The sequence below is a fragment of the Lipomyces tetrasporus genome, assembly GCF_029532465.1.
Source record: "Lipomyces tetrasporus strain NRRL Y-64009 chromosome Unknown POJ06scaffold_7, whole genome shotgun sequence".
Taxonomy (NCBI): Eukaryota; Fungi; Ascomycota; class Lipomycetes; order Lipomycetales; family Lipomycetaceae; genus Lipomyces; species Lipomyces tetrasporus.
This window is the reverse complement of record NW_026611602.1, coordinates 949,059-961,787: the sequence shown is the minus strand read 5'-3', so window position 1 is coordinate 961,787 and position 12,729 is coordinate 949,059. Positions and strand designations below refer to the sequence as shown.

Below are 12,729 nucleotides of genomic sequence, written 5' to 3'. Positions count from 1 at the left end.
GGCAAAGAGTCCTGGTGGCATAATTAGGAGAAAACTGAATAAAACACGTAGAGCCTCCAAATCCGTCAATAACTACAGTTTGAACGTTTTTGCGGTCGATCTGTGTAGTCGATTCACATGTAGTCACGACAGAAGGTTCAGCCCCGTCGGCAACCTTAAATCGGTTCACCGCCGTCGTAAGTCAGGGAGGGAATCGAGGTTCATCGCATGTAACGACTTGAATTCTTCAGGTATTCGACATTCCTTTTCTATTTCGTTTGATTGCAAGGAATTGCACTGTATATTTATTGCAAAATTCAATTTAACGATTTTGGATTTAAGTTCGGATTGCATTCGGTAAGTTGTTTACTTTTGGGGTTAGCCATTACTGTCATCGGCTCTGGGCTTCAAGGAGATCATCCTTCCACGATGACGATCAGCTCCCTAGTTATTGGGTTTATTATACTAATGTGTTTCACGTTATGTTTGTAGGGGTTATTGCATGCTTTTATTATAATTCTCCCAACTCGATTCCTGGCATAGTCTGAGAATTAATAGACGTAGAAGAATGTCTTCCAGGGCGCTGTTAAATCTGCTTCAAAGCAAACCAGATCCTTCGACATCATCGCCGCCCTTCCAGGATCCGGCAATCTCCATGGCGCGACCAGCTCCTGCCGCCAACCCTGTGAAGATCACCAGCCTGTTTGTCAAGTCGAACGTTACAAAGCAGAGCACGATCGAAGAAAAACCGAAGACTCCAAAGGAGGAAATGAAGTCATTATCGAATTTGACTGGAAGTAGTGATAGCGCTAGCACTGCATCACCTGCTGCGAAGCCTGCCGCTGCACCTGAGGCAGTATCGGAGCCGGACGCTAGTCCGCTGCATTCAGAACCGATGTCCTCGGCGTCATCTTCATCTTCCAAGCAGCTGGGTGCGAAGCCGAGATTTACGTACGCTAATCCCTTTCATGACCTGGAAGCAAAGTCGCCACTACGCAAGTTGCAGCCACCGACGCCGATCTTGAAATCAGTTTCGAGCTCGAGCACCAATTCAAGGAAGGAGGTTGTGCCGTCGGCGACAGAACACGCAGCGGATGAGAGCACCAAAGTGAAGAATGATGCTACGCTCTCGCCAACTGTCGGTCCAGCAATTATGAGCAGCAGTGCTATCAAGCTCGCGAAGCCAGCCAATGTTGTCGCAATAGAGTCAACCGTTGAACAGAAGTTGGAATCACGGTCAACCGCGCCCACCATACAATTACAGGTCGAAGAGGAGGAAGTGCCAGCAGGTTTCAAGTTACCGACACAAGCGTCTTCGACTGTGTCGGTCGAGTCGTTGCCTGCATCCGGCTCGATTTCTTCGGACGATTGTGAGGCCATTGCTAATTTCACTCGCGATCAGAACGCCTTTGACAGGAATATTCTGGCCGTCAACGAGGACTTCATTGCTTATCCGGTGGGCAGTGGTATTCGCGTTCTTAGTCAAGAGGATGGTACATATTCGATTCTGGTCGGTCATGAGGACAACCGAATTATCAACGTGTTGTTCAGCAACTACCGCTCCTCGTCAGGAACATCAATGCTGGTCTCTACAACCGCGAGTAACGAAGTCATTGTCTGGGAACTGCTGACCAAGAACTTTAAACAAACGCCTCGTCAGAACCATTACCGAAAGCTGATCCGGATTGAGAAACTACCACCCAATTCCGAACACGTGCCTAAATCGAGAGTCCACTGGCCGACTATTGCAGATTGTGTCGCCGTCGCGGTGTCAAAGAGGATCTATGTTTTCCCTCTAAATCCAGAGTCGTTTTTGGATATTCGCCGCCCGTCACTGCCGGATCGGGTTGGAGAGAATGCTTTCGTGATTGAATCTGAGACAGGTTCGAAGGACTTTATTTTTTCTGTTGACGGCACTGTGATTGCAAGTGTGAACAAGGAGGGTACTGCGACAATTTTTGACGTGTCAAAGTTACCGTCGCTTGGAGAAGGTGCGGAAAAAGCCACAATTACTCATCCCTTGAAGGCATTTACACCACGCAAGGGTACACGCTACATGAGCATCAACTTCATCGATTCCCCGGAAGTTGTGAAGGCGAAGAAGCCGTTGCGGTTCATATTACTCGGATTCAACCAAAACCATTCCTTCCACATCTGGGATCTGCGTCAGGGCAAGCTCATCCAGGAGTTTCACTTACCGCAAGGTCCAGACGGGTCGGCGTTAAACGGCATTTCCATCAGTTACGGCACTGGAATGATTGTTGTTTCGGATGTCGAACGCAACATGTTTGTGTTCGTACATATCAGGTATCCATCTGGTGGTCTCGACACTATTGCGGCAAATCAGGCTGAATTCGTCAAATCTCTGTTATCTCAATCGGCGCCTGCCGAGCCTGAGACCCCCGGCTTTGACTACGTCGTCGGGTACTCGTTTTTTCCTGGCCGGTCGATTATCAGTTTCTCACTTCTTGAAATCACGGGCGAGGACGCGTTGTTGGATCTCTACATCTGCCACGATCAAGGCGCCACGATCTTTCCTGTTTCAGCCAAGACAATCGCATTTGAGTCTTGGTCTAAAGCTAATCCACTTACGTCCGTCTCAACACGAGCACTTGAGGATTTGTCCGAGAGTACGCTACCACCTGAAGTCAGTATTAATAAGGACACATCTGACTCGGTTGAATCGCCCGGTCGGGGTCAGCCACTCAAGAAGCACAGTATTGTGCCCTTTGGATCAATGAAGGCGAAGCATGGGGGTGCGACAGGCAAGACACCGCTGCGTACGGCGACTGCAGTATTGGCTGGGCCGGGAGCAGTGACCACTCCTAGCAAGCTAAAGGAGGAGAAACCAAAGGATGAGGAAAAGCATAAACAGGAGAAGAAAGCTATGGAAGAAGAACCAAACCGGGGAGGTGTCGGGGAGCCTTTGACTCCCGCTCCCGAGGACAAGAAGAAAAAGCGAAGCGTCGACGATATATCTGCCGAATTGATCAGCAAGCCAGTCGAGAAGAAGCAAGAACGCGAGAAGTCTGCGGAGGGGATTAATAAGCCTGTTGAGGAGGAGAAATCGGCTATAGAAACGGCGACAGCGCAAGTGGCACCTGTGCCACCTGCTGCAGGTATTACGGTGCCTACTTCTGGGTTCAGTTTCAGACCTGTTACTGCTGCGAAGAAGAAAAAGAAAGAGATCCTTACGCGTGAGAGTGCGAGCGCGTTGGGATTACCGCCGCCTGCAGCCGAGGCCGTCGAAATGTCTATGCCCGCACCTACGCCAAAAGAACGCCCAGCCTCGCCGGACAAAGATAAGAGGTCCGAGCAGTCTCCCGCAAAGGCTAGAGGTAAAGGAAAGGAGGAGAAGCACAAAGTCGCTGCCGCGGACGATAAGGCTTCAACAATGGAACTGACTTCTCTCTCGGTTTCGGAGGAGACTATTAAGAGATTCGCCGAGACGATTACGAAATCTACGACGGCAGCGGTCGAAAATGCTATCAGGTCGACAGCCATTCCTGACCTAAAGTCACTCCATTTCCCGTCAGATTTTTCAAGATCAATTGCCAGCAATGTGAGCAAAGCAGTCAGCTCTGAATTTGCAGCTGCAGTGAAAGACGTTGTGTCCAGCGCCGTTGCCGACGCCATGGCCAAACAGGACCAAAAACTGGACGCGATAATCGCGTCACTGGAAGAAATCAAGCAGCGCGAGAAGAAGATGGATTTACTTTCTGAGGTGGTCAAGGGCTTGTTGTAAGCCGTCGCCAATACGAAATTGCACTATATAAATACGATCTGTCATTCATTAATTGCGCGGTATTAGTAATTTTTTTGGGATTCCGTGGGTAATGTGAGATTGTGTACATAAGCGTGTATTTTTTGTGTAGTATAGATATGTGCTACGATATGGCTGCTTCGTCGCTGTATAATTCGATGTCTGTTTTGCTTGTATTGAATTGGTCTGAGGAAGTACGGTATAACTATAGTGTTATGTCATGAATGTACCTAGTTTGGTGCAAGAAACTATTGTTTATTGTTGTTTCACTGTGTTGCGCCAGCGATTGTCTCAATCGTAGAGGTCGCGCATCCATGTCCTCGTAGCGTGTGTCGGCGACACTGGATGCGTCCCGTTTTAAGGTCTAGGGCAATGGCTTTGTACGCGTTCTCCTCGGAGAAACGCGCTATTCCTTTTTCCAGAGTATGGCTAGCCACTGATCGGGAGGTTCCTATATGTAAAGACTACGGTGAGTCCGAGAATAATATAAAAGGCCAAGCTAGGGTCACTATTAAAAAATGTGTAAAATCGACAAGGAAAAAAAAGGAAACAAGAAAAAGCCATCCACAAGAATTTAATAATCCACTCCATAAACCCCAACTCTAAACTAAAGATAAGATGGCACAATCAACCGTAACCCATATCACCACGCTAAGTCCACTCCCCTGACACTATAGCCTTTTTGAATTGAGCAATGAAGCCTGCCTTATTCGAGATGAAGCGACAGATATTACGTTGCATTCTCGGATTCGACTCGCACTGTTCGCCGGTAGCCCAGTGCAAGATCCGAAGAATGTAACGACGCTGGGCTGGACTGGAGCTGGACTAAAGTGTAACACACTGGACTGGACTGGACTTGACTAGACTAGACTGGACTGGAACTATTCTTATTGATACAAGAATACAAGACTTGTTCCTTGACTTGGTCTTAGAGGACAAACCCCTCCTTATATACTCGACCAGAACTAAAAATAGACAAACTAAATATAGAACAAAACTAAACATAGGAGCAAGACCAAAACTAAACATAGAAACAAGACCAAAACTAAACATAGAACAAACAAAACCAAATATAGCAGCAAACGCGCCTGGTGAGGCGCAGCGGTTACGACACTGCGGCTCACGCGAAGCGGCTGATGCTCATCGGGTCCATTACAAAGAAGCTCCATTGATTCTTCGTCATTCTCTTCCGCATTCTCAGGATTTTCAGCCGATGCAAGCTCGAGTGATGCTAACTCCTCTGCATAGGTGAATGACCTAGTATCATCATCATCGACACAGTCACTTAAGTCCTCCTTGCCCGAACTGATAGTCATGGGCCCGCTAATGTCCTGCTCGCTGAACTGGATTAGCGGTAAATGCTCCTGAAATAGTCTGGAGTAAATGGTGGCGGTCGCACAAGAAACCTCCCATTGCCATCAGCTTGTGGACAGGAATAAAATGATACCAAGTGCTTACACAGATACCGCGAATTCAGAATGAATGAAGGACAACTGCACAACCATTGGCCCTTGTCCGTATGATAGACCCCGTCGCGTTTGACTATTGAATCGCTTCGGCACACTTTCTCCATAAATGCACAAAGTCTTTGTACGTGCTGGGTTTCTCACGGCCCGCTTCTACTTGTAAATGCAGGTGAATTCGAGAGCGTACTAATCAAGTATAATAGCAGATGATATAAACAAGAACATCAAGTCCGGGCTTAATGAATCGTGAGCCATAATCCTTTTAAGGATTCTCCAATGACTTTCCAAGCGTATTGTCGTGCGCAAGATTGGTATTGCTGCATCGGAGCCTGGTCTACCACAAAGGTGAAGCAATTTCCCATTGCGAGCCAACATTTCTGAAGCTTGGATGGTACCAATTACTCCAAAAATACCTGAAAAGTTTCAGCTGATCAATGGCATTGCAATATTCAAGCATTTCTTTGATGGAGCTGTTATGAATTTCTTCATAGGTCTTATACTGCAGTGCTTCCGGCGCCGGCGCGCCTTCTCTATCAAAAACAGGCATTGGCAATAATGGACGTCTTAGTAAATGCCGCTTAATCATGGCGCGCAAGGTCCGTGCTTGCTCCTGGGTACATTGTTTTGACTGGCCATTTGATAGGATCCAGTCAGGCTCGTGCGACAAAAAATGCAGATACTGAGGCAAAGCTGTCAATCAGAGTAGATTTTCGTAGTATTATCAATGGAATCAAAACCTTTGCTTTTCAGTTTACCTGTGATATACTGGTCAATGGCTCGCAGGCTGTGCCATAGACATAGATGATGATTATATCCGTCGTTGTTTCATTTAAAAGGTATGCTTTTGCTCAGTCGCTTTTGGTTTGGAGCCCGGGACCATGGAAAGAGGACGATCCTACGATACTATATATTGACCACTCCCTTGGGCTTCAAACCTATATCAGCACTCAATAAGGGACGTAAACACTAGCCCAGCACTGCAGCACATCACCTCTGTTATTGCGTGATAAATCTAATTGCACACTTATCGGGAACCCTTATATTATTATGGTTGCGGAGTGCTAACAATGGGGGACCATGGATTGTAGGGTTAGGTCCTACGTCGGGTTCATCAGGCGGCGTACGCTGCGGTGCGGTACAGGTTGCAGCCATAAGCATACATCCCATACCAAAACCCTCAAGCACGCATTCCACCCCCAAAGCATTGGGGCCAGCAATCCTCGCTTTGAACCCAGAAAAAGAAAGGACGGGGAATCTGGATCTAATGGCGACGAAACGACAGGAAAAAGCCGCGTTTGAGCGGAACCAAATGATTTTGAAATCGCTGCTCAAGGAGCCCGGGAACAAGTTTTGCAGCGACTGCAAGAAGAATGCGTATCCGCGGTGGGCGAGCTGGAATATTGGCGTATTTATATGCATCCGGTTAGTACTTTTTGTTTTGCCATGTTGAGGTTTGTGAGACATTGAAGGGGTGTTAATTGGGCTTGTGTAGATGTTCAGGGATCCATCGAAGCATGGGAACACATATAAGTCGAGGTATGGACGTCAGCAGTTTGAGATCACTTGCGCGAAGTGTTAATACCAAGTAGTGAAATCTGTCGATCTTGATTCCTGGACGACCGAGCAATTGCAGAATATGGTGCGCTGGGGCAACACGAAGGCGAACAAGTACGTTGTATTCTTAACATGCCTCGGTTTAATACTGACGGATGAAAAGGTACTGGGAAGCCTCATTAGAGAAGGGCCATCAGCCGTTAGATACGTACGTCTCAGTCTCATCTCTACTGTATCCAAACAATTGGACCTAACAGACAGCAGCAAAATGGAGAACTTCATCCGGACGAAGTACGAATTGAAAAGATGGTGTGCGCCAGGGCCGGTGCCTGACCCTGATTCAATCTCGGATACCGAACGCGACGATTCTGCGACTGAACCCGCAACGCATAAGAGAACTAGCACAGTCTCAGCAACAAAGAAGTCGGTTTACGCGAACTCGCCATCGGCGATCTCTTCCGAATCGTACAAAAAGACACCAGAACTGATTGGATCCGTGACCGCGCGGCCTGCGTCAGCGCCGCCGGCTCGGCCACATTCGGGTGATAGTAGCACACAGCACACGACGACTGTCAAGGGCAGCGCGACAATTAGACTGAAATCGGACCCACCAGCGTCGAAACCGCAGCCGGCGGCTCCCAAGCCGTCGGATGACCTTCTGAATCTCGGGTTCAGTGGCCAGATCGCGAGCACGGCGTCGAACAATATCCCGGCTGGCCCGTCGCAGACGGCGAATCTACGGCCGGATTTGAAGAGTTCGATTTTGTCGCTTTATTCGCAGCCGCGGCCACAGCCTATATTGCCGCAGGGGTTCAGCGGCGGCTTTGGTAGTCCTGCGGCGGCCCAGTTGGTGGAACCGCAGCAACAGCTCCCGACAACGAGTAATTCGTTCGACCCGTTTGGAAGCGCGAGCGGAAAAGATCTTAGTGATTCGTTTGGCGAAATATCGATCTCTGCTATACCGTCGTCGACTACGACAGCAACAACAACTCCGGCCGCGACACCATCTACGGTCGGTGCGCCAGACCCATTCGCGAGCTTGGTCAGCCCGAACGCGTGGTCGACGCCATCGACCGCGACGCTTGCATCTATGACCCTTCCGACACCTTCATCGTCATCGACGACTCGGCCGATCGTGACGCTCGACGCGGACCTCGACAACGAGTTTGGCTCGTTCAGTTCGGCCGCGTTCGGACCGTCGACCGCATCGACCACTACATCGCGCCCATCCATTGACGCTTTCGCGTCGTTGTCCAGTTCGGCAAACCCGTCGTTTGGGAATCCAATTGATTTGCTTGACGGGTTCGCCGGCCCTGCCGCAGCGACGGAAACAAGCGCCAGGCCGGCTGCTGCTACGAAGAGAAGCGAAGACGACGTTTTCTCTAACGTGTGGGGTTAACACCGCTCTACCCGGAATGCATTTGTTCTCGGTCTGCCGGGTCGATTTCGTTCAAGAAAAAAGGGCTTGAAGCATAGTAATGCTGAAGGGCATTAGATCACGCACAATGTACGATACAATCAAGGCATCGAAAGTATGCAAAATGTGAGAAAAATAACCTTATCTCGTAATATCGTAGTGACGATCGATAACGATACGCGTGAGGGAGGACATGAATAACAAAATTACCCTCTAACCGATCCCATTATACAAAGAAACAAAGTAAATATATACAAACTCCGATATACCACAACGCTAGCAAGGCACACGCAGAAACAGTAGAATAAAGAGGAAAGAAAGTGCAAAATACTGACGTGAATGGCTGTCCATCAAGCAATAATAAGAACACCAAACAATACGTGCAAATCTTTTGACGTGTAGCGCCTTGCGATTCGCGATTAGCAAGTAAAATGCACGCATATAATACAATAAATCTATACACAAGAAATGAAGTATGCAATACCCATAAATCCCAAATTCAACTAACTAGATAACATGATGAAGCAAACAAATGAGATTGGCCTCAATCATTGGGTTGTTTAGGACAGCTGGTTCTTCTTTTGCTCTGAATTTGGCTTTGCCATCCCCTTCTTGAGCTCTTCCAAGCCTTTCAAGACATCGGATGGCGTGTTACGCGGATTCATGCCGAGCACAAACGGTTCCGGATCGAGACTAACGGAGCTGCCCGTCGGGACACGACCGCGGTCGAAGGGCGACCGGGTGAACTCGAACATGTCGAACTTGCCGCAAAGCTCCTTATATGGCCTAAACACCGTGCCATCGTCGTCCACGAACGCGCCACCTGTCTTACGGACATACTTGAGTCGCTGGAGGCGGTGCACAGGTGACTGGTCATGCACCCACCACATCTTGCCCCACCATGTCTCGAGCGGAAGTTTGGGCCCGTTGAAGTGCAGGACCGCGGGCAGGTTCCCAGAAACTCTGTTCCAGGCGAGATACTTGTCAGACTGCCGCCGGGTTGTGTTTGTGTAAAACGCCGCGTCCACAAGTTGTTTGTCTTCAAAGTCGTCGATCCGCTCGTCGGTGTTTGCATTCCCCCGTGCACCCGTAGCGGACGAAACACCAGTGATAGGATCAATGACGGCGTTGGGATCGTCCCCTTCTTCCACTTGGTCTTCGTACAAGAACAGCATGTCGGAATGCGAATGCGTCATGGTCTGGAACAAATAAGACTCGTAATCGATTCGGATCGGCAAATCTTGCTTCCCAAAAATGTCGGCCAAAATCAGCTGGTCTGAAAAATGTATTTTAGACCGCTGCTGGATATCAAACGCGCGCATGTAAATCTCCTTCAACACCTTGGCCGGGCCCATAATGTTTCCAGAATTCAGCCACCGTGGACGATTCTTAAAGTCGTAGACATCGTTATCGGTGTCTTTTCCATAAATGTCTTTTGGCAACGTGGACCCGGGCACGTTCTTGCACGCAGGCGAATTTGCCGCGTTTGGCCAGCAGATCTTGTCGGCGCCAAAGATAACGTGCTCGGCGTACGGAGGAATGTCGATGCCCTCGTCGTCGGGGAATTCACCTTCCACGACGGTTTTGTCATGGCCAGAAACAGCAGCAGCCTCGTCTGCGGCGGTGACATCAGGATCTATCTTGTCGCCGCCAGCGGCGTCGGACGACGAGACAATGATTCCGGTCGAATGGGAGGACTTGATCTTGCCTTCCTTTACCTTCATTGAGTACTTTGCCAAATGTGCGAGTCGATCACGTTCCTGCAGTCTATAGTATCGCGAAACGAGCGTTTCGAATGGGAGCTGGAACCACGTGTCGTACGCGTCCATGACGAGAACGAGGTCATCGTCATGGACTTTGAGTGAGAGATACCTGTGAATAGCGGCGATCTTCATAAATCGCGCCTCTTCGGCGTCTCTGAAGACCGAGTTGAAATTCAAAAGCACGGGAGACGGGTAGCCATTCAGGATGGCGGAGAATATTGTCTTGCAGACGAGACTATTCATGGCGGTTGCAGGCACGATGAAGTGTACTGTTCGTTTGCCTGGCGCTGTCGGTACCGGGGCCGACAGAATTGTGCCGTCTTCTTTAGCGATCGTGCCCCCGAGGCCGTTGAATGCGAGGCTGGCAGAAGTTGGAGGAGTGTCAATGACCAAAGCGGCCGTTTTTGTGGGTTGCTAAGACCTGTTAGCCAAAATCGTCGATCAATCTAATGAGCGCCCCGAAGATAATGGGAGTATGATAAAAATGAATGGAGTCCTGACACCAGCCTGACATGTATTAATGCCATAGAATAGCACTGATGTGGTCGTGGCCTCCGGAGACGGATATTGAAGCAGTGCGCAGAAAACAATAACTCACACGTCGACTGATGGAGAAGGAGACTATTGCGAGGACGAGTAGCGTCAGAACAAGGCCTCGCCTCACAGCTGATGTGAGATGCAGGCGCATGCTGGGAATGGTGAAGTCGAAAAGGGTCTGGCGATGCAAGCAGAACGAAGCCACACACGGACCTTCACGGGCACAGGCTGGCCGATGAAGTGGATGTCGAAGCAGAAGAAAGAACTACGCTACAGGAGATCAAGAAAGGAAGAGAGGATCAACAGGAGAAGAAATAAGACCACACCGTGAGCGTTTGAGTGTTTATGGGTTGGAGCAGACTTAAGCGGCCGCAGAGCGGCGTGTGCGCAATCCCACAAACAAGCTTGCTGCAGCTGCGACACGATGCGCCGCGACATAGGCGACTCAAGGCTCAACTCCCGAGTCCCGACCCCGCGTCGGCGAATAAAAATAACATTGAGTCGCAAACATTGTGAGCCTGTCGCACGAGTCGCTTCGATTCTAAACTGCGAGAGCGACCCGTTATGCCGCTGGCTCGAAGGGTGTTGTTAATGCTCACTTCACTGCGTCTCTACTTCGTCGGCGAAAAAAACGGGACCCGTGGCTGCCGGACCAAGAGCGATGACGTCGGAATTTTCCGCAGTTTGTACGGGCTCTGGGATATGTCATATTATTTTGGCTGATTTTCGTCCAGGGCGCACTTAGTCGCTTATCTTGACGACAGTTGCGCAAGAAAATCTGGGTCGGATCTGGCCATCAATCTCCGAACGCCATGAAACGGTGATATCCAAAGTCGTGGGTCCACAAAGAGACCTACAACTAAACTTTATTGCCCATAACCTCTGGGTGCTAGTCACTATTTGCTACTGAAGTGGCCTAGTGCGCTCTTTGCCTATCTTAGCTCGCATCTTTGACCGAGTCGAGTCAGTCGAGCAAATTTGAGCGGTGCGACACCACCGCAAAAACTACATATCATGTAATGTCATCCCTGGAACGAGGGTGTAATACATCGTCTGCTATCCATTCCGTACGATAACCCAGTCCCGACCATCCTTCATAATAAAATTTGACCATCTTCGTCTGGCAGTTGCCGCTCATTGATTATTTGATTTGTAGTGATTTTGCGTGATTATTCATCTTCTGCATCCGTCCGTGGAGTGGACAGCAATAATTTGCCGGAGTGCGGCATGGCTTCGGTGGTCTTGTCAGCTAAGACTAACCATTGCACTGCTTGCACACTCCATACTTTCTCTATAGGCCGCGCTTGCGAACACATTTCAATCTGATTCACATAACTAACGTAACCGATGCGAAGTGCATGCTTTGTCTCAGCCAGAGTACGCTAAAATTTACGTATACCTGCTGGCTTCTATTCCTGCTCAAACGGCTCCGTTGCAGGACCACCGACCAGTCGACCTGTCGTCAGTCATACTGTATAGAACCGTTTACATTATCTCAGCACAGAATGAGAAATGATCACTTGCGGATCCCATTTTATTCTTCCATTCCAATCTCTATATCGTACATGCCAAGCTCTAACGCGTCGTGACGCGATCCATTCGATAATCCCATTTTTTCAATTCAGCACTTGTCTAGATATAAACGCCAACCGCGCACAACAAAACCACAAACCCGAACCTATCAGACGTCGTCAGTATCCAATACCACTTCCTTAGAAACTGCGAATATTACTGCATACCCGAGCGACACCGATGCCGGAATCGCGATCGCCATTTGCTTGGCCGCACCAAGGACTCCTTTGTTATCTGTCCAAATTGTTAGTTTGCGTCGACCTGAGTCACGAATAAGGGCCGACGAACCGGTAATACTGAACAGTGCGGTTAAGAGGAGTCCTATAACGTCAGCCTCAGTCGTCAATTTCGTAACACAACTTATGTAGGTTGCCCAGTTACGTCGCAGCATCAAGCACAAATGCTTACCAACCAAAAGAAGAACAGTCGCAACAGACGACTGCATCGGGATCGGAATTGCTGGCACATATGCAGGGGCCTGGCTCCAATGCTTCTGTAACGATCCGTGAGCTTCATGCCAGCAAAAAGTAAACAATAAGAAGGAAGAATTGGGTTTATACGCACCGCAATTTGTGACGCCATGGTATAGATAGTCAATGATGTATTCGGTTCAATGACGAGTATTCTGTGGGAGATGACTTGTCGACTTCACGATGCCACGTAAAAATACCCGGCGGA

The 12,729-nt window shown here is 49.1% G+C and overlaps 5 protein-coding genes across 5 annotated transcripts; 2 read left to right on the top strand and 3 right to left on the bottom strand.

Moving 5' to 3' along the window:
- The first annotated feature begins 213 nt into the window (after positions 1–213).
- Positions 214–3,906, top strand: POJ06DRAFT_133776 (uncharacterized protein). Its single transcript, XM_056184414.1, has 2 exons — positions 214–336; positions 472–3,906. The coding sequence occupies exon 2, from the start codon at positions 548–550 to the stop codon at positions 3,722–3,724; it is 3,177 nt and encodes a 1,058-aa protein (XP_056042811.1). The 5' UTR covers positions 214–336; positions 472–547; the 3' UTR covers positions 3,725–3,906.
- A 629-nt stretch (positions 3,907–4,535) lies between these two features.
- POJ06DRAFT_133778 (uncharacterized protein) lies at positions 4,536–5,300 on the bottom strand. Its single transcript, XM_056184415.1, has one exon. It carries the CDS (start codon positions 5,056–5,058, stop codon positions 4,723–4,725), a length of 336 nt encoding a protein of 111 aa, XP_056042810.1. The 5' UTR covers positions 5,059–5,300; the 3' UTR covers positions 4,536–4,722.
- A 1,060-nt stretch (positions 5,301–6,360) lies between these two features.
- POJ06DRAFT_256768 (uncharacterized protein) lies at positions 6,361–8,387 on the top strand. The gene is made up of 5 exons (XM_056188057.1): positions 6,361–6,630; positions 6,701–6,744; positions 6,798–6,876; positions 6,926–6,970; positions 7,027–8,387. Exons 1-5 carry the CDS (start codon positions 6,473–6,475, stop codon positions 8,159–8,161), a joined length of 1,461 nt encoding a protein of 486 aa, XP_056042809.1. The 5' UTR covers positions 6,361–6,472; the 3' UTR covers positions 8,162–8,387.
- Positions 8,388–10,840, bottom strand: POJ06DRAFT_256764 (uncharacterized protein). Its single transcript, XM_056188056.1, has 2 exons — positions 10,541–10,840; positions 8,388–10,356 (listed from the first exon to the last, which is right to left on the bottom strand). Exons 1-2 carry the CDS (start codon positions 10,628–10,630, stop codon positions 8,740–8,742), a joined length of 1,707 nt encoding a protein of 568 aa, XP_056042808.1. The 5' UTR covers positions 10,631–10,840; the 3' UTR covers positions 8,388–8,739.
- Positions 10,841–11,962: 1,122 nt separating this feature from the next.
- POJ06DRAFT_256758 (uncharacterized protein) lies at positions 11,963–12,701 on the bottom strand. The gene is made up of 5 exons (XM_056188055.1): positions 12,616–12,701; positions 12,460–12,544; positions 12,340–12,372; positions 12,219–12,285; positions 11,963–12,157 (listed from the first exon to the last, which is right to left on the bottom strand). The coding sequence occupies exons 1-5, from the start codon at positions 12,631–12,633 to the stop codon at positions 12,112–12,114; spliced, it is 249 nt and encodes an 82-aa protein (XP_056042807.1). The 5' UTR covers positions 12,634–12,701; the 3' UTR covers positions 11,963–12,111.
- Positions 12,702–12,729: the final 28 nt, after the last annotated feature.